The sequence below is a fragment of the Acipenser ruthenus genome, chromosome 1, assembly GCF_902713425.1.
Source record: "Acipenser ruthenus chromosome 1, fAciRut3.2 maternal haplotype, whole genome shotgun sequence".
NCBI lineage: Eukaryota > Metazoa > Chordata > Actinopteri > Acipenseriformes > Acipenseridae > Acipenser > Acipenser ruthenus.
The window spans coordinates 67,169,404-67,195,776 of NC_081189.1; the positions used below are offsets into that span (position 1 = coordinate 67,169,404).

Here is a 26,373-nt window from a genome sequence, read left to right on the forward strand (position 1 = left end):
TTTCCATGGTTTCTGCTCACTTTTGATCCCTGATACTAATGTTAAATGGGCCAGTTTGGCTTTATTATTTGCCTATTACAACATACTGTAACCAAAAATGACTGTAAGCAATTTAGTATTTTATTACCATTTATTACCATAACCCAAAGCATTTAGTGTACATGCTCTAAGTGTGCCATGCTAATGGGTTTTCACATTGAAAAATGAATGTGAACAAATCGGCATTTACAGCCAAGTGATGTCTTAAAGACTGAATGCTGACCCTTCATATACTAGTAAAAAAAGACCAGGCATTACCATGGTATAGAATACAAATCATAACTTTACAAGTCGGGTTAAGTGGCGTATGATGTTTTATAAATCTGGGCTCAGATATCACATCCACTTACATCACCCTTTTTATGAACCTTTCAAAGCCGGTGTCTTTTGCAGAGCTCAATTCCAGCAAGCTATCAATGTTTCCAGACAGAGAAGCATGAATAAAAGAGTTGGACATTTCAGTTTGCACGACAGTAACTTTGCTTCAGTGTGTGTCTGTCATCTGGATCAGGCTCTTCTACATGATTCTACTCCATATACTTCTTTTTTTTAAGAAACAAACCTGTCTTTGCAACATCAGTCAAGGTAATACTTTTTTTATATATAGATATATTTTCCTAGAATACAAATACATTATTGTATTTTTCTTAAATGCATCAATAAATAAGAGTATTTCAACATTTGGCTACATTTATATATATATATATATATAGCCTCATATATTGTGTCGCATTTAAGAAAAATACAGTAATGTGTGTGTGTGTGTGTGTGTATGTATATATATATATATATATATATATATATATATATATATACAATTTCTTGCATGTGCAAAGAACAACTTGAAATTGAGGAGGCACATCTGTGCCAAAACCGGTAGATCGCTTTGTCTTTTTAGAAAAAATAAAATAAAATGTTTAATATTAATATTTTGTGTGCGGTATAAATTTGTTCTTTGCACATGTAAGAAATTGGATGTATGTTTATTCCGCTTGGCAACACCTATTTGAAGATAATTATATAAATTTTCTGAAGAATGCTTTTGTTGGAGAACACCTGCAATACAGTTAATTCACATATATATATATATATATATAAAACAAATGGATGCAGACTGACATTCAATAACTTTATTTCAACGGATCACCAGCAACACAGACATGGTACCTGTTCTCTGACAGCACTTTGAATAAACTTTGTTAACACAACAGCACAATTACCAATAACACATTAAAAAAAGAGTAGCCTAACAGTAAATACTGATATTTAGCTAGCTGTACAAATATGCACTCAAATCCTATTTAAAAAAGTTATCAATAGCAAACACTTCACAAAACAGGGTACGAACAGCTGCATTTGAATTAAATATGGTATTGTATTAAGTTTATGCCGCAACTGCAAGTAGCCTACAGGCTTGGATTAAACCAAAGAGCCTGAACAGACCGCGGATGTTTTTTGAGAAAACCGCATTACTCATGGAATACTGAGGTAAACGTTTAGCAACGAAAACTAGTTCTTCATAAAGTCAGGATAAAACTATTAGAAAAACGTAATTTTTTAAGCTCTGGTGCAACCAATTGCCTTCAGAAGTCACATAATTAGTTGAATGGAGTCCACCTGTCTAACGTATCCATTACAATAGCATTTGAGCCCTCTGGAGCCTTCTCGCCTTCAGCTCAGGCAAGTAACTGCATGAAGAGGGCATTACCACACAATTAAGCCCGGTCCTTCGGGCTCAAATGCTTAATTTAAATCTCAAGTCACAACTTTTATCCATAAATAAAACACAATTCACGAAACAATTCTAGGATCAAATGTTAAAAAATCCTGTTTTGAGACTGCTTGTAGATTCATGTTACTCTTCTAAACTACTAATGCTTCCTCTGCAGCTAAACGTTGTGTTTGTTGATTGGTTATTTAAAAAATCTAAACGGTCTCTGGTTGGGCATCAGCATACTGTGTCATCATCAAAGCAAGCAGACACTGCGCATGCGGCTCTGCTTTACCCAATCAGAATCCTAGCCAGCGCAAGAGTCAGGGTGCGTTCATGGAGACCATGCTGCGAAGATTCTGTGCAGAATCTGACCAATTCTTAGAAGATAATTGGCTAAATTGGTCAGATTCTGCACAGAATCTGTGCAGAATGATCTCCATGAACGCACCCTCTGTGTGCTGAAAGAATGAGTAACGAGATGCTTCTGGGAAATGTAGTGGAGAAAAAGTATTTTCTAAGCAAACATACTTGATTAAAAAAGTACAAGTATCCCAAAAAGAAAGTACTTAAGTAAAGTACAGAGTTCTACTTCGTTACTTTCCACCCCTGCATATATATACTGTATATATATATATATATATCCCTTTGCGGTCCATTGTCGGACCCTGTCCGACATCATTATAGAAACGCAAAAAACGGGTTTCTAGTCGTTTTTTCTCCGGAAAAAGCCGAGAAAACCATTCAATGGCCGAGTGGGAGCGACAGGAGCCGAGACAAGTCAAAAAAAAAAAAAAAAAGGCATATCACATAGTCATACATGGCCCTGGTATCGGGGCGGTCGTAAGTAAACAAGCTGGCAACATCGCATAGAGAACACGGACATTTGCAGAGCTTTTTTGAGATGTTATAGTAATAAAATAATGACTTGGATCGCATTATTGAGGAGTTTGGTGATAAAACAAGTGATCAGGAGTTGACTGATCGGTATGTACGACTATTATTATTATTATTATTTATTTCTTACATAGGTGAACGCTATAGCAAACGAAAGGGTGGGGCGGGGCTGGAGATGCCTTGTGAGTGCTTTGTTGATATGCAGGGCCATTTAAACCCGTTTGACTGTGGAAAAAAATACTTTTAAACAGCGCGTCTAAAATTAACTACGCGTGTGAAAATTAATTAGACCTGCAGTGACGTGCCTGACACGCACTTAATAAATGGACTGCAAAGGGATATATATATATATATATATATATATATATATATATATATATATATATATATATATATATATATATATATATATATATTTCACTGTATATGTTTACATCACATTTTTAGAGATTATATCATTATAGGTGGTGTAATAAACGGTTGTATATAAAGAGCCACATCAATGTGGGTTATTTCCAACTTTTTGGTTTAGTAAGTTTCTCTGTAGTATGTTTGTCTTTTCCAGGACTGGAAAGTTGCCGGATTCTTGTCAATAAAAGGTGTTATATATGAATGCACTGTATTGTAATGGGGAAAGCAAAATGTGTATATCTTGCTAGTTTAGATTTAAAAGTTTTGAAGGTTAAGTTAATTTGCTGTTCCTGTTCAGAGGTATTGTAGAGATCACTATTACTGTATAGAGCATTATTGGACGTGTGTGGGTTCCTTCTTTATTTTATATATGTCAGTTACTCTACATTCCCTGTTAATGTTTTTTAGAATGTGTGTTTATTTTGCTCAGTTGAACAAAAAAAAAGGAAAATCAGGAAACACCTGCAACGTGTTACCCTCACTATTGTGTAATCAGACTGTCTGTCTCAGGAATTATATCTACCATACATTTAAAATGATGTTCCAGACATTTAGGAAATGCAGCCTTTTACTAAAAGATAAGCTCAGCTACAACACATAGGCCTACATATAATCCTCTTTGGAGTTGGTCCAAGATGCCTTTGTAGTTTGATGCATGTGCAAGAGCACTTCTTTGTTAAAACCAGGAGAAAACAAGTGTGTTTACTTAGTCAACTCTTTTTCCAGTCTAGCAGTTTCTGATGTTTATTTTTCTCTGTCAGAGTGTGAATCTGGTCTTTGAAAAAGACTAAGCCTGTCATCACACCAACTATTCCCACTGTTCTACAATTATTTTAAGATATTTATAAAGAAAAATGATAACCGGAAAGTGGGGGCCCTGTTGATCACATTGGCTCTTTCAGCTTTAATTTTCCAAAGTTTTGAGTTGTACATTTACTGACTCACAGTTGTTTGGACACATATAGAACTGAAAAGTCTGTAGCATACTTTATAGTAATGAAAATGGACAATTCCCCAGGCAAAACATATCTAATATACTGTTGTTTGTAAAACAAAATAAATAGTAAGAATTAGCAATAGTGTCTGGGATTTTCTAGGTTTGTGGTAAAAAAGATGTAGTATGATTAACCCAAAAGAAAATCTAACTTATTTTGTAATACTTTATTGTAACTTGTTGTTATACCGTGTATTTTTCGAGTATAGGCTACATAAATAATTGTTTAATGGAATGTATTTGTTAATTAAGTATTATGTGTGTGCAGAAAAGCCTTGTTCTCGTACTTGGTGGTGTTATACACACACAGTATTTGAACTCAGATCATACTGCAAATTGGATGGGGCTTAAACCAGACCTTCCTTAAAAATGAATTCCTGACAGTGTAATCAGACATTGTTTTAACGTTATTTGTTAATTATTTTAATAGTGTTGAATTCCTAACGTAGTTTTACAACAGGAAGTGGCTGAGTAAAAAGTGTAAGAAGCTTTATACTCATAAATTAGATACTAGTGACATATGTTTGTTCATACTCATTACTCGGCACACTCATAATGTATTACCAGTCTGATATATCTTTGAGCTGATTCTAGAAATAAAAAAGTGCATTCTGTTGATGGTTTAATATAAAGTGCAAAAGGATGTGTTATGTGATGCACTTATGTAGGGAATCTGCCACTGACTTTTGTTGTGCAAACTGGTGCAGTGATAAAGATGCGTTTGCACCCAATCTCCACCTTGTCACATGAGCTATCCATTTTTATATGATGTATTGTGTAATTTAACTAGTCTATATACCTAAGTAGTAACTTTTTTTTCTAGATAATATGAAACTGTATATTAAATAAAATAAAAAATATTTGGAAGATAATAATTAGGGGTGGGCAACGATATGAAGATTGTATATCAATATCGTGCATGTATTTCGATATCAATAATATTGAAGTCTTCCAAAATACAGAAAACTATAACACAATCGCAATATGAAACGTATACTGTACATATAGACATTAACAGATATTTACATAAGAAAAGCAATAACTTACTTTAACTTAGTATCTTAATATCCATGGAGAAAAACAAGGTCTTCTTATATTGTTTTATTATTTCATGCCATCATCAGCTACCTCAAAACCGAAATATTCACTGCGCAGACTAGCCAATCCTTAAAGTAATTTAATCTTCTCTAATGCACGACACATCTAAATGTATTAAGTAGCCTACAGTGTCATGCTGAATGTTGCATTATTTTGTGATATGTTTTGATGTTTTAAAAGTACATCTAATTTATAATACCTAAAGTGTACATTTAAAAAATACATTACTAACCGAGTGCTTAATGCAGCATGCAAATTGCGTTTGGTACCATGTTTGCACGTTCTGATTGGAAGAAAAAAATAATATATACATCAAATTATTTAAGCCAATTTTCCTGTGTATTATGTTTGTTTGTGTTAGGTGTATATCCCTTTAAAAAAGACGGTCCTGTTTCTTAATTAGTTGATGCGCGCACTTTTTGAAAAAAGGATATAGTTTCTGATATAGACTAACAATGATTGGTATGTGTATGGTTTGTTGTATGGTAATATAAAATAAACTTGATTATACTGCGTTTGTATTTTTAGCAGTATTAACAATAACGTTTTCCATTACACGAGAGTAGATGTTAAAACTTCATGCTGATTTGAACTCGGCTCTCGCCAAGATAAGCACCAACTAAGACGTAGCTTTACAGTAAACTAATGTGATCCATATGTGTCTTCATCCATTTACGTTTCCTTCCATATGATGATGTAGATATCCTTCTGTCTGGTGTTAATGGCTGAAGTGTAATGCTGGCTCCAGGGATCAGCTTATTTTGCCTCCCTGGCGCATCAGCACACACAACGGCTGCGATGCTGGCTTCGGGGATCAACCACAGTGCGGCCTCCCCAGCGCATCAGCATGACAACCGTCTGGATTGAGCTAAGTAGGGTACATCTCTGGGGTCTTCAAGTGGGCACCTTCCATCCTCAGTGTTTCGTCAACTAGCCCACGACACCTCAAGAGGGCTCGACGGTGATTCTGGCGTCCCAGCATCACCCCCCTCCGTCCCCCACTCAACTCAGCCCAGCTTACTTACCTGTACATCAGTGTTTCTTTCTTTCTATTGTGCTTGAGATCCCCAGCCAGAATCTTTCCGTCTCAACCACAGCCAGTTGCTGCTCCTCTCTGCTGCTTCAGATAAGTTCTTCACTGTGTGACGCAACTCTTGGCCACTAAATCCGACGTCTCTGAGAAACCAGGTTGTAGAGTGTGCCACAAATCCTCGACAACCCACTTCCACTGGGTAAACCCGGACTCTCCATCCTCGCTGTTCCGCTTCAGTGGCTAGTTGAGCATACTGCAGTTTCTTCCTCTCGTACGCCTCATCTACAGCATCCTCCCATGGCACTGTTAACTCTACCAGGTGAACAAGGCGTGCTGATCCAGACCACAAGACAATATCTGGTCGAAGGTTAGTGGTGGCAATCTCAGGTGGAAAAATAAGCCGTTGACCAACATCTGCCAGCATTTTCCAGTCTCTAGCAGCTTCCAGTTGTCCTGGGCGAGGATTGGTTTTAACACCTTTTCTTGGTGGTTGCTCTCCTGGGCAGAGGAATGTTGTCTTTTGTGTGTAATGTTTTGATGGAACAGGTGGCAACTTATTGGTCATGTTACGCTTGTCTTCCAATGCTAAGGCCAAACATCGCAGCACCTGGTCAAGGCGCCAAGTAAACTGTCCTTGGCTAAGAGCCATCTTACATCCTGTCAAAATGTGCCTTAATGTTGCAGGTGATGAAAACAAACTACATGTGGGATCCTTTCCTACCCAGAGGTTTAGGTTCTGTGGTGATGGGAAAACGTCATATGTTGACCTGATGAGGAAACTGATCCTGCTCTGTTCCATTGACCATAGGTCTTGCCAGCCAATCTTGCGTTATTCCACACACTCCCATCTCATCCATTCTCCCTGCTTGGTCTGGGAAATGGCCTTTATACACCGCATCCTCTCCTCCTGCTTTTGCACCTCGTTGACTACCAGCTTCCTCCTTTGAGCTGGGGCTGCCTTGTGCCATGTAGGAGGAGCTGAACTGAGACCAAGACCCCCTCTTCCATGCTGAACTTGCCCCATGATATCACCAATTCGAAGGGCAGCCTTTGCATCTTCCACAGCTTTGTTTGCCGCCCACTTTCTTCCAGTTTTCTACACAGATGCTGCCTCCCTTATGCATTTGTCGCGTGACTCTACTAATGTAATTTCCAGTCTGACCTTGGCGCACTTAAACTCCTCGGTTAGAGCGGAGACTGGTAGCTGCAGTATTCCTTTACCATAAAGTCCCACTCTGCTGAGGCAGCATGGAACTCCCAACCATTTCCTGATGTATGAACTGATTAAAGCTTCCAGCTTCTCTACTGTTGCCAAAGAAACCGCGTACACAGTCAGTGGCCACAGCAACCTCGGCAGTAGACCAAACTGAAAGCACCAGAGTTTTAGTTTGCCCGATAGAGCGCTGCTGTCTATGCTCTTCAACCCTTCCACTGCTTGTTGTCTAACTTCTCCCACACGAACTGTGTCCTTTAGATCCCCGTCGTACCATCTCCCAAGACTCTTCACTGGCTTCTCAGACACTGTTGGTATTGCCTCACCATTAATGAAGAATGTTTTATCTACTACTTTGCCTTTAATTATAGAGATGCTCCTTGATTTAGTGGGCTTGAATTGCATTCGTGCCCATTCAATGTTATTGGTTAATTTGCCCAATAACCGATTAGTGCAGGCTACTGTTGTAGTCATGGTTGTCATGTCCTCCATGTATGCTCGAATTGGTGGTAGTCGCATTCCAGAAGCCAAGCGCTCTCCTCCTACTACCCATTTTGATGCCCTAATGATTACTTCCATTGCCATGGTAAAAGTCAGTGGAGAAATGCTGCATCCTGCCATTATTCCAACCTCTAGGCATTACCATGTAGTGCTGAATTCTGAAGTTGAGAAACTAAATTGCAAATCTCCAAAGTAGGCTTTCACTAAATTTGTTATTGTCATCGGTACACTGAAAAAATCAAATGCTGCCCAAAGAAGTTCATGTGGCACTGAACCATATGCATTAGCCAAATCCAGGAATGTCACATGGAGCTCCTTCCTCTCCTTTTTAGCTGATTGAATTTGTTGCCAGATCACATTGATGTGTTCTAAGCATCCTGGGAAACCTGGAATGCCCGCTTTTTGTATTGAAGTGTCAATGAAGCAGTTCTTTAATAGGTAAGTTGACAATCTCTGAGCAATAATGCTGAAGAAAATCTTGCCTTCTACGTTTAATAGGGAAATAGGATGAAACTGACTGATGCTTGTAGAATCTTTTTCTTTAGGTATAAAGACTCCACCTGCTCGGCGCCATGCTCTTGGTACAACCTGTTTTTCCCATGCCACTTTCATCAATTTCCACAGAATTCGTAGAACTTGTACACTCTGTATGGAACTCCATTAGGCCCTGGAGATGATGAAGCCCTTGCTTTTTTCACAGCTTGCTCTACTTCTTTCAACTTAGGTGCACAGTCCTCCATTTGGTATTCTGGTGGATTGATAGGTGGGATGTCTGACGGAATTGACACAGGCTCCTGCTTTTTTGAATCTGTATGTGTTTCCTCCAAATATCTCTCCAGCTCAACCTTCTCACTGGTGAATAACTTCTTTACAAATTTAAATGGGTCTTTATAAAAGTTAGCTCTCGCACGCTTCTTCTTTTTGTAGCGTTTCCGTAGGCGCTCAGCTCTGCGCAATGTTGCAGTCTTATCTTTTATGACCCTTTGTAAGAGATTGAGTCCCTCCTTCTGACTTTGTTCTGCTCTTCTCCATTGCTTCCTCAGCTGTCTCCTTTCTCTAACTAAGCGTTCAATCTCCTGCTGCCGTCTAGACTTTCCAGGAATAGTTTGTACTTTTTCCTTCCTTTTTTCAACTCCAAACCTCTCACTTCCATATGCGTAGATGATGTCTTTTGTGAAGTACTCTCCATACTCATATCAAAATTAAAGGGCCTGCTCACCTCAACTGATGTAACATTTTGCTAATTCAAATAGTGCTACCTTATCTGTGGAGGAGAACGACACTTGGGCTAGCTGCTTCCTAAATTAAGTAGCTAACCTGTGGTCATTTCCTAAACATATCATAAAGTCTAGTATCAAATTCAGCATCTAGTAAATGGGGAAAAAAAAGAAGTGGTTTACCTAAACAAACTTTGTATACCCTTCTCCATCTGAGGTTTCGAGCAATACTGTAGCTGTATCCAATTGTATAGAAATTGGCAAATAGCCAGTTGCCTAATAACTGAACTTTAACTGAACTTTTTTAAATGATATGTTGAGCTAGGGATTTCTTAAAAAACAAAACTCTATTAAATAAGCAACAGTTTTACAATGCACAATCTCTGTAATATATGTGGAGTATAGTGTACCCCCATTTGCATTACACAACATGCACTTGCAGTCTACTGAAACACATTTTTATATAGAAACTGTAGGCATATGTTTGTACAGTATGTCTCATTGTGGTGTCTGTATAGCGACATTATTGGTATGAAGACTTTGTACATGCCCCACCCTGTGAAGGTGTAATATACTTGTACTGCACATGGACCTGATCACTCCATCATACACGTTCCCCATGGTAAAACAATTTCAAAGTGTAATAAAGCATAGTGAAGGCATGGTTAAACACAAGTAAGCATAGTAAAACCCAGAAAGGTAATACAAAATGGAAAACCATGGTAAATGCATTGAAGAAGCATCGGAATAGCATGGGAAAACTGTCAAATTACAATTCTTATTTAAGAACTGTGTGCTGCTTCCAGCTCTCAAATGAACTCTATTTTCTACTTTACTGCAGTGTGCTACATTGTTTGGATGTAAAGAGTCAACATTCTAACGCACTTCTCAATTAATGATTATTCATAAGGTTTGTCCCTGTCTTATACCGGTGAAAATCTCTTAAAGTTTGTGAAGTGGATTATATTTGTACGCTGATTAAATCAATAAATATACCATTTTGCATCATGGTCTAGCAATTATGGGGATCACTATATTTAACATCTGTATAGTTTCAATGTATATGTACAACTGATACACAGCAGTATATATTAATACAAAATAACCGTTTTAGGTGTAAAACAGGAAATGAAGATCCAATCATTGGTGCTTCTGCTCTTGGGTTCAGCTTTTGCTGCCCCAGTAAGTATTTATCTCATTGTTTTCCTTTCAGTTTACATGTTTTATAGTGACTACATATTTTTTTAACATAATAAACCTACTTTGTAAATTGGTATTAGAATATTTTGTGATAGTTTGGAATATACAAAAGTATTATCATTGTTATTGTTTCAATATCAAGTTACCAGACTAATGGGGATGTAAGCTGTTATATCTGATTCTCTGAATAATGTATCCAGACATTGAAGGAACAAGGGAGCTTTGCAAGAACGAAAATGACTGCATTAAAAGCAAAATGCTGACAGTTATGAACCTTGTAGAATGCAAACGCCAAATGAATGTCAAACAGATGTTCAAAGAAAAATTAAATAGGTAGTGGTTTGATTAACTGACAGTCTGGTTATTCCATTTTGTACTGTACAGTAGTTCACCTAACAACTTTTTTTTCTTTTCTTAAGGTAACAAGCAGCCCTCATGGACGACACCATGTTGCATCCAGTCTTCTGCTGCAGCAGCAACAAAAGGTAATATGTGTGCAACATACTGTAAATAGTAAACTCTTAGAGGTCTGTCTTAATGATCAAAACAATGACTGATCTTTATTCCAGCATCCTAGAACTCATAGTCCTGCTCTATTTTGGACCTTTTTCTACCACTTATTATGAAATTGTAGTCTAATTGTGTTATAGATTGCATTTCTTTGTAGGATAAAATTGGACTGAGCACTAGCTTAGAATAACCGGTAATAATGGTTATTGTTTTTAGTTATCTGGAAAATTGTGCTGGATTTATTGTAAAAAAATATAATACTCTAACTAAAAAAGTTAACATGACAAAACTATTAAAAAAAAAACTTTACTAATATACATGCTCAGTAGAATAATTGTAATAATGCCTCAGCAAACTTTAAACACAACAGTGCCTCAACAACAAATCTTTACCTTTTATAGTACAAGCCTGTTTATACCATTCCCATAGAAGGACATTCACTTGTTTGTACTGTACTTGAATTCAGGATTTAAACACCTTCTGCTGGCATTTAGGTTTTCTCTGTGTTGCTTTTAAATAGGCATCTTTTCAGATAGTCTGAAATGGTTTGCCTTTGATTTTTATTTTTTCACTTTTTTGTGTTGGTTTAGGTAAACATTCAGCTTTTTTGATAAGTGCAATTTTTCTTTCAAGAGATTTTGTGGACGTTTAGACATTTATTTGCTGTTAAACAGCTGCACAAGTCAGAATGGGACATGTGGGTATAAACACAACGTCCTGCTTTTGTTTTTGTTTTTTACACAAGTTTTAAATTTAGAAAAGAAAAAAGACAGCACCCAGTGCCGGATTACAGGCAGGTTTACATTGATTTTAGGAAGAAGAGATTTAAAAAATCACGCTAGATTCCAGAATAGGCAGGTTTCAGATTGTCGAGGGTATCACATAATTAATTTCAATTTCAATTGGTCAGGACCCAAAAATGATGTGAATTATACAGAATGGCAGTTTGTACAGGGGCAGGATTAGACAGGTTTTACTGTATCTTGAATATATTCATCTCTGAAATTCCAAAGGTTTACTAGGAATGAGTGAAATGAAATAGATAGAAGAGAAATGTATTCACAACTCAGACTGCACACAAAAGAGCAGAAAGAATTGTACAAAGAATTGTACAGGGCTGGTTCATACTTCAGACTCAGACCTCATTTCTAATTTGAGGATCCTCGACCCCGTGGACAGGTCGGAATTACATCATCCACACTTTTTGGAAAGTCTTACAGCCTTTTCTCATGCGTCTGCGACCTGAAATCGCATAGGGTTGGATAATGTTGAAAAAGTTCAGCATTTGCTGCTTGGCCTGAGTGAAGCTGCGCAGCTTTTATAGCTGTCTGTGTCTGACATATTGCATTCATCTGCGACAAAAACAGCCCTTACACACTGATACAGCTTATATAGCAACCTTTCTTTTTTTTTTTTTTTACCAGACTGACTTAAATTTGAAGGCATAACCTTTACGGGCAGGAAGTTACAATAAAATATTGTATTTTTTTATTATTGTTAATTACCAATTCGTTCATTTTCTTTCTGGAATTATGTATTGTTGCTTTCAGTTACCATATTCATGTCTTCTTCAGTTCCTGTTGCAGTAATGTTATAGAAACAAAACCATACAGTATCAGTGAACACATTTTTTTTTGACATTTTACAAGAATGTATTTGTATGTTTTAACATGAGGTTACTGCCAGTGAAGAGTTAGAGAAACCTAATATTACATCACTGGAGAACAGTAGTGAAGAGGTTGAGGAAGAAGAGCTCAGTTATGATGATAATGATGATTTCAACAAACAGGAGGAAGATAAGCCACCAGCACCAGCTGACCAGGATGCACTGCCTGGTCAACCAGACAATAATGGACAACAGGAGAGAACCCAAGATGAAAGTCTGCTTGAAGCTGGAGAAAACAGCAAGAAAGTCAATGATGATAGCAAGGGCAGAAATGAAAATGGCTCCCAAGAAAGCGATGGCATTAGCAGCCATGAAGAGGGTTCTGATTTGACTGAATATCAGGACAGTGATGCAGGGAGCCAGAAAGTCCGTTCTAGTGAGGATGAAGAGGAGGCCAGAGAACACATTAATGACCAGGACTTTACATCAAAGGAAGAACAGGCAAATGATGAGGTTCAACAAAATGATGATTATACCTTTGAAAATGTGGTGAACAGTACAGATATACGAGAGGAAGATAATGAAAGCCAAGAAGAAAGTCAGGACCAAGACGATAACAAAGGGACTAAGACAATGGTAGAAGCGCAAGAGGATGAAGGTGAAAAGCAAGAAGACAATAGCAGAAGCCACCAAGATGAAGCAGTTCAGGATGTGACAGACAGCACACAGGAGAGCGAGATTAGCAGTAATGACAGTGCAGACCCATCAAAGGATAATGTTAGCAAGAAAAATAAAAATGTACAAGCAAAAAAAGCTACAGAGCAAGGCAATGGCCACCAGGAGCTGCCAAAGAGTGATCAAAATGAACAGCTGGAAGCGAGTGACAACACAGTCGAGAAAAGCAGAAAGAGGAAATATGGAAAACAGGTAACTCCTACATGCAATATTGTTATCATATACAGAACTATCTATCATTTTGATCTCCCAATGCAATTAATGTCCTCTATATATATATATATATATATATATATATATATATATATATATATATATATATATATATATATATATATATATATATATATAATATTTAAACAGTGTTAAAAAAAAAAGATTGTTTAAGTGATTTAAACAGTGATGTATCAAATTCAATTCAATTCAATTCAAACCTTTATTTAACCAGGTAAAGACATTGAGAACAAGTTCTCATTTAAAATGCCGACCTGGCCGAGAGGCAACATAAATACAAGAGACAACAATACATAGACAGTTAGAAACATTACAGCAATACGAAATAAATACAAAAAAAAATAAATAAATAAATAAATGCTGTCAACATCCAATGCACAATTACTTTGTCACAGAAAAGGTCCTATAGTCCTTTTCTATTTAAATTGATTGTTGTTGCTGTTTAGTTTAGATAATACATATTTTTAAAGAATGCACTGTTACAGGTTATCACAGTTCCCTCTTTTCATGTCTACCTTTTGTATGTTTTGAAAAGGTCAACACACGTAACTACAGTACATATAATATTTTTGCCACCCTGTTCCTATGTAAATGTAGGCTTCAGTAATTGGCATGAATCCTGTACTGATCAGAGCGACAGAGGATCTGTATCCCCAAGATGGCCTTGCCAGGACTGTAAATGTGCAGGAAGCACTTATCAGTAAGTATCATATCACAACAGAGCCTGCAATAACAAAGCACATTGTGGGTATGTGGAATCTGCTGACGTATTTAATTTCATTTGAACCATTTTCTCACTTCATTGACTACCAGTGCAACAACAACTGATAGAATGTTTTGCCTTTAATGTTTTTAATCTTACACCTCTCTCTGTATATTATGTCTTGGTACAATATTTTAGTGGGGTTTTTTTTGTTGTTGTTTTTTTCTGATTTCCAAACATATCTCTTTACAGTAATATATGACGGTCAAAACAAAAGCATAACAATGGAGGCATACTTCAGTGTGATTTGATGTCTTTTACACTATTCCAGATCCTTGTGAAGGCATTCGCTGCAAGCGAGGCAAGACCTGTAAAGCAAATGAGGAAAACAAGCCAGAGTGTGTCTGTCAGGATCCTAGCTCTTGCCTTCCCAGCGTGAATGAGTTTGAGCATGTGAGTGCCGATACTGAGAATTAATCTGACACACCATTTTATATTCCACCTTTTTTGTTTATTATACCAGGATATTATTATATATTTATATTAGTTTATAAATAGGTTATTATATATTAACTAACCAGTTATGTACTGTATGTAAGCTAGTCTTTAATAAGCAGAAAAATTGCCCCATTAAACAAAAGACCACTATGGCCACTGACTGAACTTGCCTATGTGAATCCTTAATTTATCATTTTACTGTTCTTGCTCATGTTCTTTTGTGGTAACGCTTTATATTGCGTGGCATAAATTAATATTAAATAGATATGCAATTGCATATTAAATTCATGTTAAATAAATATTTTAAAGATATGCAATTGATATTAAATTTACGTTCAATTATTCCTTGTTATTTTCCATTAACATTTAAGTCAGATTTACTGTATTTTCAATTAAAAACATATCAACATATTTATCTTGTACTCTTTATTCTTATATCGGTTGTTTTGATAATAACCACTCACAGCAGAGTGACATTCTCTTCCGTATTTCCTTTACTTAGGTGTGTGGAACTGATAACAAGACCTATGACACTTCCTGCCAACTATTTGCAACTAAATGCAGTCTTGAAGGCACTAAAAAGGGACACAGACTTCACCTGGATTACACTGGGTCTTGCAAATGTAATCTCCAAATATTATTTATGTGCTGGGGGAAAAAAGTACATCAACATCCATGCCATGACTCTGCATTGTTTTTGCAAGTACTTAAATAGCAGTATATAGTATATACTAGAATACACAGTATCAATTTATTATGCTTGTTACAAATGAACAAGATTATCGTAGAGTTACTGTAAATGTAGTATTAGATTATATAAAAGTGTCTTGGCATATTGTAGAATGTATTCACAGTTTAAAATGAATGTTAAGGTTCAATCAAGACTGTGACAGGAATGGCTGAGTGGGTGGTGGGAAGAATAAAAGAGACCAGTCCCGGCTTTTAGTCTCTCTTTGTCACAAAGACATATAGGCCAGTGGTCCAAAAAATGAAAATGTATTATGTTGGTTTTTGTAACTGAAAATGCTGCAATACTTCATTACATAGATTTACAGTGGCTCTCAAAAGTATTCACCCCCCCTTGGACTTTTCCACATTTTATTGTGTTACAACATGGAATCAAAATGGATTTAATTAGGAGTTTTTGCCACTGATCAACACAAAAAAGTCCATAATGTCAAAGTGAAAAATAAAATCTACAAATTGTTCTAAATTAATTTCAAATATACAAAACAGAAAATAATTGATTGCATAAGTATTCACCCCCTTGAGTCAATATTTGGTAGAGGCACCTTTGGCAGCAATTACAGCCATGAGTCTATTTGGATAAGTCTCTACCAGCTTTGCACATCTGGACACTGGGCAAAAATTCTTCTTTGCAAAATTGCTCCAGCTCCGTCAAGTTGGATGGGGACCTTTGGTGAACAGCAATTTTCAACTCTTTCCACATATTCTCAATTGGATTGAGGTCCGGGCTTTGACTGGGCCACTCCAGGACATTGACCTTTTTGTTTTTAAGCCACTCCAGTGTGGCTTTGGCTGTATGTTTGGGGTCATTGTCCTGCTGGAAGATGAATCTTCTCCCAAGTCCCAGGTCTCTTGCAGACTTCAGCAGGTTTTCCTCCAGGATTTCTCTGTACTTTGCTGCTTCCATTTTGCCCTCTATCTCCACAAGCTTTCCAGGCCCTAACGCAGAGAAGCATCCCTATAGCATGATGCTGCCACCACCATGCTTCACGGTAGGGATGGTGTTCTCAGGATGATGTGCGGCGTTAGGCTTGCGCCAAACATAGCGCTTAGCGTTGAGGCCAAAAACCTCTATTTTGCTCTCATCAGACCATAGAATCTTCTTCCACTTGGTCTCGGTGTCTCCCACATGCCTTCTGGCAAACTCTAGCTGAGATTTGATGTGAGTTTTTTTCAACAATGGCTTTCTTTTTGCCACTCTCCCATAAAGGCCAGTTTTGTGAAGCACCCGGGCTATTGTTGCCGTATGCACAGTGTCTCCCAGCTCAGCCATGGAAGACTGTAACTCCTTTAGAGTTGCCATAGGCCTCTTGGTGGCCTCCCTGACTAGTGCCCTTCTCACCCGGATACTCAGTTTTTGAGGACAGCCTGTTCTAGACAGATTCACAGGTGCCATATTCTCTCCATTTCTTAATAATGGACTTTACTGTGCTCCGGGGGATATTCAATGCCTTGGAAATGTTCTTATATCCTACCCGATTAGTGCTTTTGAAGAACCTTATTCTGGATTTGCTTTGAATGTTCCTTCGTCTTCATGATGTAGTTTTTGTTAGGAAATGTACTAACCAACTGTGGGACCTCCCAGAGACAGGTGTATTTAACCTGAAATCATGTGAAACACCTTAATTGCACACAGGTGGACTCCATTCAAGTAATTATGTGACTTCTAAAGACAATTGGTTGCACCAGAGCTTATTTAGGTGTGTCATAGCAAAGCAGGGGTGAATACTTATGCAATCAATGATTTTCTGTTTTATATTTGTAATTAATTTAGAACAATTTGTATATTTTATTTTTCACTTTGACATTATGGACTTTTTTTATGTTGATCAGTGGCAAAAACTCCTAATTAAATCAATTTTGATTCCGTGTTATAACATAATAAAATGTGGAAAAGTCCAAGGGGGGTGAATACTTTTGAGAGCCACTGTATGTTGGTTGTGTACTGTACAGACATTGCTGGATGGATGTTGGTTTTGTACTGTACAGACATTGCTGGATTGATGTTGGTTTTGTACTGTACAGACATTGCTGGATTGATGTTGGTTTTGTACTGTACAGACATTGCTCCCTGTCTGAATGATGAGCTGGCACAGTTCCCTCTCCGTATGCGTGACTGGTTGAAGAATGTTTTACTGCAGCTGTTTGAGCTTGACATGAAAACTCCTGGCTTTCTAACAGCAAAGCAGCATCTTAGGGTGAGTAATTATACAGGGGTTCACATGAATAAAGAAAAACATACTGCATATTGTAGGTGTTTGTGCTCATTCTCAGTATTTTTTAGTAAGTAGTTGATTGAAATTAAAAGCATTTATGCTAGTCCTCTTCATATCCCCTTAATCAGGGCTGCCCAATCCTGGTCCTGGAGGGCTAGTGTCCCTCCTGGTTTTTGTTCCAACTGTACACTAAATTGCTCAATTGGACCAATTAAGCTTCTAATAAGTGCATGATTGGTCCAATTAAGTAATTTAGGGGACAGTTGGAACAAAAGCCAGGAGGACACCAGCCCTCCAGGACCAGGATTGGGCACCCCTGCTCTAAATGACCATGCCAGCCATAAGAGTTTTATATTTGTATCTCATTTGACTTAAATATTTGAAAGGATCTTCACCTAAGAATCCAAACTGCTAATTGTGTTGTTCTCGATTCTTTAAAATACATGTTACGGAAACAAATGTGTTTTTTTTTCTGCAGCTGTTTCTATTTTCTTCTCAGAAATAAGTAACTAAATATAAAGGTTATGTTCAAGAAAAAAAAAAAAAATTACAAAGAAATGTACAGTACATGTAATACAGTGTTGCTTTATGAGCCCTTTATGGGTAGTCAATTACATTTTCCAGAGGGTTAGTATATATGTGTTCTCAATGAAGGGTTTATAGAATGATAACACAGTGGTGTAGAATTATGCCAGGGTGTTCTGTGGCATTCCTACTGCCTGGGAGCTTAATCGAATAGCGGCACAGAACACATAAATAATAGGTCATAAGTAGGCTTGCTACTATTCAATTTTTATTTTTTTTGCCAAATCGACGATTAATATCAACATTTATTTTAGAAAGAATTTACCATTTTTGTTTTTTTTTCAATCTTTATTTTTCAATTCAAGCAGAGAATGGGTGAAATCGACCTTTATGTTTTAAACACCTCTTTATCATATTCAACATGCAACAAAACCATGGTAACCAACATTCTAATTGAAATAATGTTTCGTCTCAGTTGAGCTATACATTTAAAAATGGTCTCAAATAAACCGTATTTGAGCAGAATGGAGACGGGACAGACAGCAAGTATGAAAACTACACAAACTAGAGATGATTTCTAAATTATTATTTTTGGTAAGAAAATAAAAAATAGCGAGTGGTTTTACCGACGTTTATCATGTATAAATGTATATCGGTCATATTTTTGGGGAATTCGACGTTTAACAAGCTTTACCGATTTAATATCGAAAAGTAACAAGCCTAGTCATAAGTCATGCTATTGTATACATTTTCAAATTCTTGTGTGACATGTTCAGCATACAGTTCTACAACATTCTACTTTTGCATTGCACTGTGGGAGGAATATACTTTACCCAGTATTATACTAAAAAGGTAATGGATAATTGTTCTCTTGGTGTAAACTCCCAAATGCAACTGGATATCTAACACATTAAAACAAAAAAACAAAAAAAACATGTTCATGTTTTTTGTTTAATTATTATTGTTCCACTATATGGTAACCTCACATTTTCATGCTCAATGGTAATCATTATGGCATGATTCCCCCAAATCAGACTGAAGCCGTCCCACAATGTTTAATTCAAAACAACATTTCATAAAAGATGTAGAAAGTAGAATTCAACAGATGAATTTTCAACATGCTATATAAAATCCTACATGTAGCAACTTGTTACACAGCCAGTAAGTAAATAATTATTTAAATAAAAAAATTAAAATAGAAACATGTGGATCAGATGATTCTCTTGTGATCTTGACCAAACCAAATTGAAATGTTAATATTCTGAGAATTATCTTGTGATCTCCAAACAACAAATTATTTATTTTTTCCCCTCAATGAGAGAGTACCTTGCTGACCCTTAGTCTATGAATAGTATTGCATTTGCACAAATTCTTTCCACTGCGTACTGTTAGTCACATTTACTAAATGCAACCAAACCGATATAAATTAAGGACAGCTACTTCTTTGCTTATTGGGGGAAAAAAAGCAGAAGCCTGTATTTAAGTTACTAATACGTGCTTATAATTTCAGTGGCTTCGAACTAAGGAGTGGTTAAAAACCAAAGAATGTTACACACAACTAGCTTTCAGGTAATAGCAAGTTTGATCCCACCTTTCATCCACTACCATTGAGTGATATGAAATGCTTTCCTTTCGTTTAAAGCTAAATTGGTCAGTCTAGCTCAGTTATGAAGGGTTGCGTATTATTGGAAAGCCATGCTAATCATACCTCCATGCCTTTATTACAATGAAGAATGATACATTTAGTACAAGCAATTCCTTTTCACAGCTAAATGTATGTTGTAGTTTAAAACCCAGCATTTTACACACTTTAACTTTAACACAATCAGTAGAAATAACTATATGAAATCATTATTCTTAATTCTATACTGTAGGCCCAAAAGATATATGAGAGCCAGAGGCACCTTCAAGCTGGTGACCACTCTATTGAGCTGCTTGCCAGGGACTTTGAGAAAAACTACAACATGTATATCTACCCAGTGCACTGGCAGTTTGCACAGATGGACCAACACCAGGCGGACAGGTATCCCAACAGCAATACCTACAGTTATGTGAATACTGTTAGGGTAAAACTAAGTCAAGAAGACAAATGTTTAAGCTGAGAGTCAGTGTCATTTTTATACAGGGAAAGTATTAGCCAAAGGTTTGTCTACTGGATGGGGTATTTTCTGAAAGGAAGAAATTACCACTGAAGGTGCTTGCTATTTGAAGAATGGAATATATGTGTGTGTGTGTATCTATATATATATATATATCTATATATCTATATATATATATCTATATATATATATATATATATATATATATATATATATATATATATATATATATATATATATATATAGATACACACACACTTTAGTTTATTAGTTTTATGATCGATTAACATGTGATTATGGAAAAACTTTACTGTTACATGGTTATCAAAAATAATATTTTAAAGTAATTTGGTAACAAATATTTTTATTCATATGCAAATGTATTTAAAGTTTAACCTTATGTATCTCAGGACACACTAATTGAGATGCTACTCACTTTTGGGTCTGCATTTTATTTAATTTCTGGGTAGACTTTATTCCTTGCAAGTATATAAACAATGGCAATCTCAATTACAGACTTGCCCCTAAAAATATTCAATATTTTAATGTCAGGAAAATGAATTATACAAACCTCACTTGTTATTTGTAGGCACCTCAGTCACTCTGAACTGGCTTCGCTGCGTGCTCCTCTCATTCCTATGGAGCACTGTACCTCACAATTCTTTCAAGAGTGTGATGCTGATAAGGATAAACAGGTCTCTTTCAAAGAATGGTGCTACTGCTTTGGCATCAAAGATGGTAGGAAAAACATAAATAAAACAAATCCTCAGTGTAATGACATTGCCCAGTCTTAACATTAAATTGCATTTTTTGTAATGTTATGTTTGAATTGCATATTACGTAGCATTCATAACACCGTCACAAAGGCAATATAACATTATAAAGCTGTGCATATTCCTTCATAATACTTTGAAAACCAACATACCCTGCATAGAAATATTCATTTCGATCTGCCGTAAGATTGGTCATAACCAAAAAGAGCTGTAATTGACAATGGAATGTTTCTGTGACTCAACACCTTTTGCTTTTACTATTCTAAAAGCATTAGGGTAGCAACATGTTCTGACAACAGAACTTCACTACCCTTAAATGTACATTTAACAGGATGAGGCCTTGCTATTTCTGAGCCAATAGTCATGTTTAATAATACTTGCATTGTTTCTGTGTTGTGTTTATTTACAGAGGACATGGATGCCAACCTCTTATTCTGAAGTGCTGCAAGTGATGTCGACACAACTGCCATTAAATACATCTTTCAGCATTGAATTTAAACTGTGTAGCCATCGTACTGTGTGATTGTCAATAAATACAGTGCCTTGCGAAAGTATTCGGCCCCCTTGAACTTTGCGACCTTTTGCCACATTTCAGGCTTCAAACATAAAGATATGAAACTGTAATTTTTTGTGAAGAATCAACAACAAGTGGGACACAATCATGAAGTGGAACGAAATTTATTGGATATTTCAAACTTTTTTAACAAATAAAAAACTGAAAAATTTGGCGTGCAAAATTATTCAGCCCCTTTACTTTCAGTGCAGCAAACTCTCTCCAGAAGTTCAGTGAGGATCTCTGAATGATCCAATGTTGACCTAAATGACTAATGATGATAAATAGAATCCACCTGTGTGTAATCAAGTCACAGTATAAATGCACCTGCACTGTGATAGTCTCAGAGGTCCGTTTAAAGCGCAGAGAGCATCATGAAGAACAAGGAACACACCAGGCAGGTCCGAGATACTGTTGTGGAGAAGTTTAAAGCCGGATTTGGATACAAAAAGATTTCCCAAGCTTTAAACATCCCAAGGAGCACTGTGCAAGCGATAATATTGAAATGGAAGGAGTATCAGACCACTGCAAATCTACCAAGACCTGGCCGTCCCTCTAAACTTTCAGCTCATACAAGGAGAAGACTGATCAGAGATGCAGCCAAGAGGCCCATGATCACTCTGGATGAACTGCAGAGATCTACAGCTGAGGTGGGAGACTCTGTCCATAGGACAACAATCAGTCGTATACTGCACAAATCTGGCCTTTATGGAAGAGTGGCAAGAAGAAAGCCATTTCTTAAAGATATCCATAAAAAGTGTCATTTACAGTTTGCCACAAGCCACCTGGGAGACACACCAAACATGTGGAAGAAGGTGCTCTGGTCAGATGAAACCAAAATCAAACTTTTTGGCAACAATGCAAAACGTTATGTTTGGCGTAAAAGCAACACAGCTCATCACCCTGAACACACCATCCCCACTGTCAAACATGGTGGTGGCAGCATCATGGTTTGGGCCTGCTTTTCTTCAGCAGGGACAGGGAAGATGGTTAAAATTGATGGGAAGATGGATGGAGCCAAATACAGGACCATTCTGGAAGAAAACCTGATGGAGTCTGCAAAAGACCTGAGACTGGGACGGAGATTTGTCTTCCAACAAGACAATGATCCAAAACATAAAGCAAAATCTACAATGTCTACAATGGAATGGTTCACAAATAAACATATCCAGGTGTTAGAATGGCCAAGTCAAAGTCCAGACCTGAATCCAATCAAGAATCTGTGGAAAGAACTGAAAACTGCTGTTCATAAATGCTCTCCATCCAACCTCACTGAGCTCGAGCTGTTTTGCAAGGAGAAATGGGCAAAACTTTCAGTCTCTCGATGTGCAAAAGTGATAGAGACATACCCCAAGCGACTTACAGCTGTAATCGCAGCAAAAGGTGGCGCTACAAAGTATTAACTTAAGGGGGCGAATAATTTTGCACGCCCAATTTTTCAGTTTTTTATTTGTTAAAAAAGTTTGAAATATCCAATAAATTTCGTTCCACTTCATGATTGTGTCCCACTTGTTGTTGATTCTTCACAAAAAATTACAGTTTCATATCTTTATGTTTGAAGCCTGAAATGTGGCAAAAGGTCGCAAAGTTCAAGGGGGCCGAATACTTTCGCAAGGCACTGTAAGTTTACATTCATTGTGTGGTGTGATATGCATACAAAAGATGACCAATAAAGATGTCCAATAAAGAGTGGATGTCATATATTGGAAAATGTTGGAGTAACAAGAACATCTCATTTATAGGTATATATTCTGAAGTCTTTAAATGTGCATTTGCAGTGTCAATGGCTTTGTATTTACGCTAGATTTGAACAAACGCTTTAATTTCTAAATTTACTATTATTAACTAACTTGAGAATGAAGGCTAATGATCAAGGACCTGCTCTATTGTTAACTGAACATTCAGTTCAGTTGATACACAGATCAATAATATGAAAGCATATTCTGCATCTATTAACACCTGTATTATTAAACACGTGGTTAACAGAATGTCAAAATCTAAGATTGCATACATGTGAACTGTGAAGACTGTACATGCTTAAAATGTCCTGCACTATACTTGTTTCTCCAGTCATGCTTTATTAACACTTCTAATAAAACATATTTTATTTAAAGTGTTTGTTCTATTATTTGTATTTATTCTCTAAACAGTAGTACACAAGTCTGCCCTTTATTGGGTATTATATAACACCTCTATGGAAGGTGCAGAATGAAATCTGAAACTTGATACTGCAAGTAAAAATGATACAGAATCTATCTTTACTATTATCATAAAATAATGCAATGCCTCTCGTAATCCCATTCATCATCTGCAAATGCATAATAATGGAAGAACCCGAAGATGCAAGAGCATGCATTGGTTTAAAACACACTAGACTCAGTTATTCTGTTTATTTAGATGATTAACATTTCCAAGATGTAAGATACAAACAATATTGTACTATAAGATTATAAGAGGTACTATAACATGCCAAAATAAATGAAATTTATAATTAAAGTTCGGGAGGAGGGTCAGACACCAATCTCCGCATCACCAAATTGAATCATTCAATTTACACATTAGCTAATTAAATTGTTAGCACTATAAATACCCTCTTCACTTATCTCTCAGTTGCGTTTTGATTTCATCGTAACCCACCACCTCCTCATCTCCACCTTTCTTAATAACAGTTTTTATGTTTTATCAATGGGGGTTCTCAGCCTCGTCCAGTCAGCCAGGCAGCGAACCCTCAACCAAGTTAAGTTTGATGCCAAATGAATGTGTATATACAGCATACTTTTCTGTAAAATTGCATACTCTGCATTCTCTACAATAAATATTTGTACTAAAACATTTTGTGATTGGTGTTTGTCCCGAACTACTGAACAGTAATGTTGGTGGACTCCTTTTGGCTGGTAGAATATCTGCCTGTAAAACAAGTTATGACTATGAAGTCCTTTATATGTTGTGGCTATTGGCAACTGTTTTATATACAAACATCCTGGTGGAAGCTATGAGTCTGTAAGCTTTGTTCTGGTTTTTAAGGTGCAGGGAATTTGCTACTAGATCCACACTGTTCAATCCTCTGAGAGACCTTCCTGTAGGAGATTTGATTATGAAGGAAGGGGTGTTTTCTATCTTTCTTAAACATAGTAAATCTGATAAATGAAGGGAAGGATTAACTGTTCACATTACACACACTCATTCTGTTTTCTATCCCCACGCTTCCATGCTGAGATATCTGGCCTCCAGACCACTAACATTTTATGCCACTGGCTCGTTCCACTGTGGGTTATGATACAGACGGCTGTATCGTGTAGTGAGAGATGTAACTTCAGCTTTAGTAAAGCGAGCAGGAGAATTAATCCATTTCCCTGTCTCACAAGCTGCAGCAAAATACAAAGCAGGGTTTTCTTGGGAGGTATGGGTTTCCTGGTGTCCTGGGAGCCATCAATTGCACACGTGCAGCTACGCATACCAACACAGAATAGGCACCTCTATATAAATCGTAAGGGGACCTATTCTGTCAATGTGCAAGTAGTGTGTGATGCCAACAACTACATCATATGTGTATGCAAACCATCCTGGCTCTGCTCATGACTAGTTTATCCTTGCTAATTCGCAGGTGGCAGCTGCGTTTCAGTGGGATGACAGTCTGAGAGGCTGGTTGATAGGGGACACAGGTATGCACTGAAGCGGTGGCTACTGACACAGCTGTTCAACCCCATGACCCCTGCTGAATAGAGGGTTAACCATACCTTTAATGCTTGTACTGTAATTGAGTGAACATTTGGAATCCACAAAATGCGATTCCGATGCCTGGATGTCTCTGGGGGAACACTACAGTACACTCCTCAGAAGGCAATATCAGCCTGGCTTTTTGTGTAATGGATGTGATGTTGAACTTACAGAGGAAATATTACAGGGTTTGAAGGAAGCAGATGCTGAACTTGAAGCCCCAGTGGTGGAGGTTGCAGATGCTGCAAGTGCCAGGCAGGTCAGACAAAGCCTTATAGATTATGTCTGAGGGGCTTGGTCATCCTCCTCACTTGGCACTTTTTGTCTTCTTCTTCCTTCTTTTTTTTTGGTTTCAAAATGCCCTCCATTCGCTATCACAGGCACACAGGTGTTCTTAAAGGGAATGTTGAATCTTATTGGTTGTAACCTTACTCTCCCCACTGTGCTTTGATAGACTGGGCACATGATTTGCTATTTGATGTGAGTTAGCCCATGCATGAGACCCGACTTCTAAATCATGTTTTCGTGCGCTATCGCAGCAGTTTGCTAACGCTGTAATTTTTGCCCTAGCAGAAGCGGCTGCGCACATATTTGCTAAATAGGGCCTTATGTGTTTTGTTTTTTTTGGGAGCTCACTATATTTTTGTTTTCGATATTTGTTGTGCATTTCAACAAAATGTGTTAAGTGGTGTAGGTGGCCATAATTATAAATGTATTTACAGTACATATATTTTATTTTTATTTAACTAGGGATTCTCTAATCTCTCAGCCTCTCCTTTGGGGGGAGTATACAATGCTCCTCTGCCTTATATTTTGTTCACCGGGACGAACACGTTGTATATCTTTATTTTATTCTTTGTTTTTTAGCAGGCGGCACCGGGATGATCTGAAGGATGAGTGCTCCAACTATTTTTACTCTATTTTTCTTCAACCGTTGTTTGGGTTCAATGTTTTTTTATGTAAGATTTTGTATTATAGTAAAGGTGATTATTTAACGCAAGATTGTCCTGACTGAAAAAGTATTAAATCCATTGTGCTTTAACGCATTCAGCCCTACGGTAATATGATTGCATCCATAGCAGCAGCAGTGTACACCATGTTCACATGTATAAATGTTACGTATTGATCCTAAGACTGGAAATG

General features: G+C 37.0%; 1 protein-coding gene across 1 annotated transcript; it reads left to right on the top strand.

Annotated features, from left to right (window-relative positions):
- The first annotated feature begins 540 nt into the window (after window positions 1-540).
- On the top strand, window positions 541-21,539 carry sparcl1 (SPARC-like 1). Its single transcript, XM_059027862.1, has 11 exons — window positions 541-624; window positions 10,229-10,296; window positions 10,734-10,799; window positions 12,614-13,357; window positions 13,997-14,099; window positions 14,434-14,555; window positions 15,103-15,223; window positions 17,409-17,545; window positions 19,963-20,111; window positions 20,777-20,925; window positions 21,370-21,539. The coding sequence occupies exons 1-11, from the start codon at window positions 561-563 to the stop codon at window positions 21,396-21,398; spliced, it is 1,752 nt and encodes a 583-aa protein (XP_058883845.1). The 5' UTR covers window positions 541-560; the 3' UTR covers window positions 21,399-21,539.
- Window positions 21,540-26,373: the final 4,834 nt, after the last annotated feature.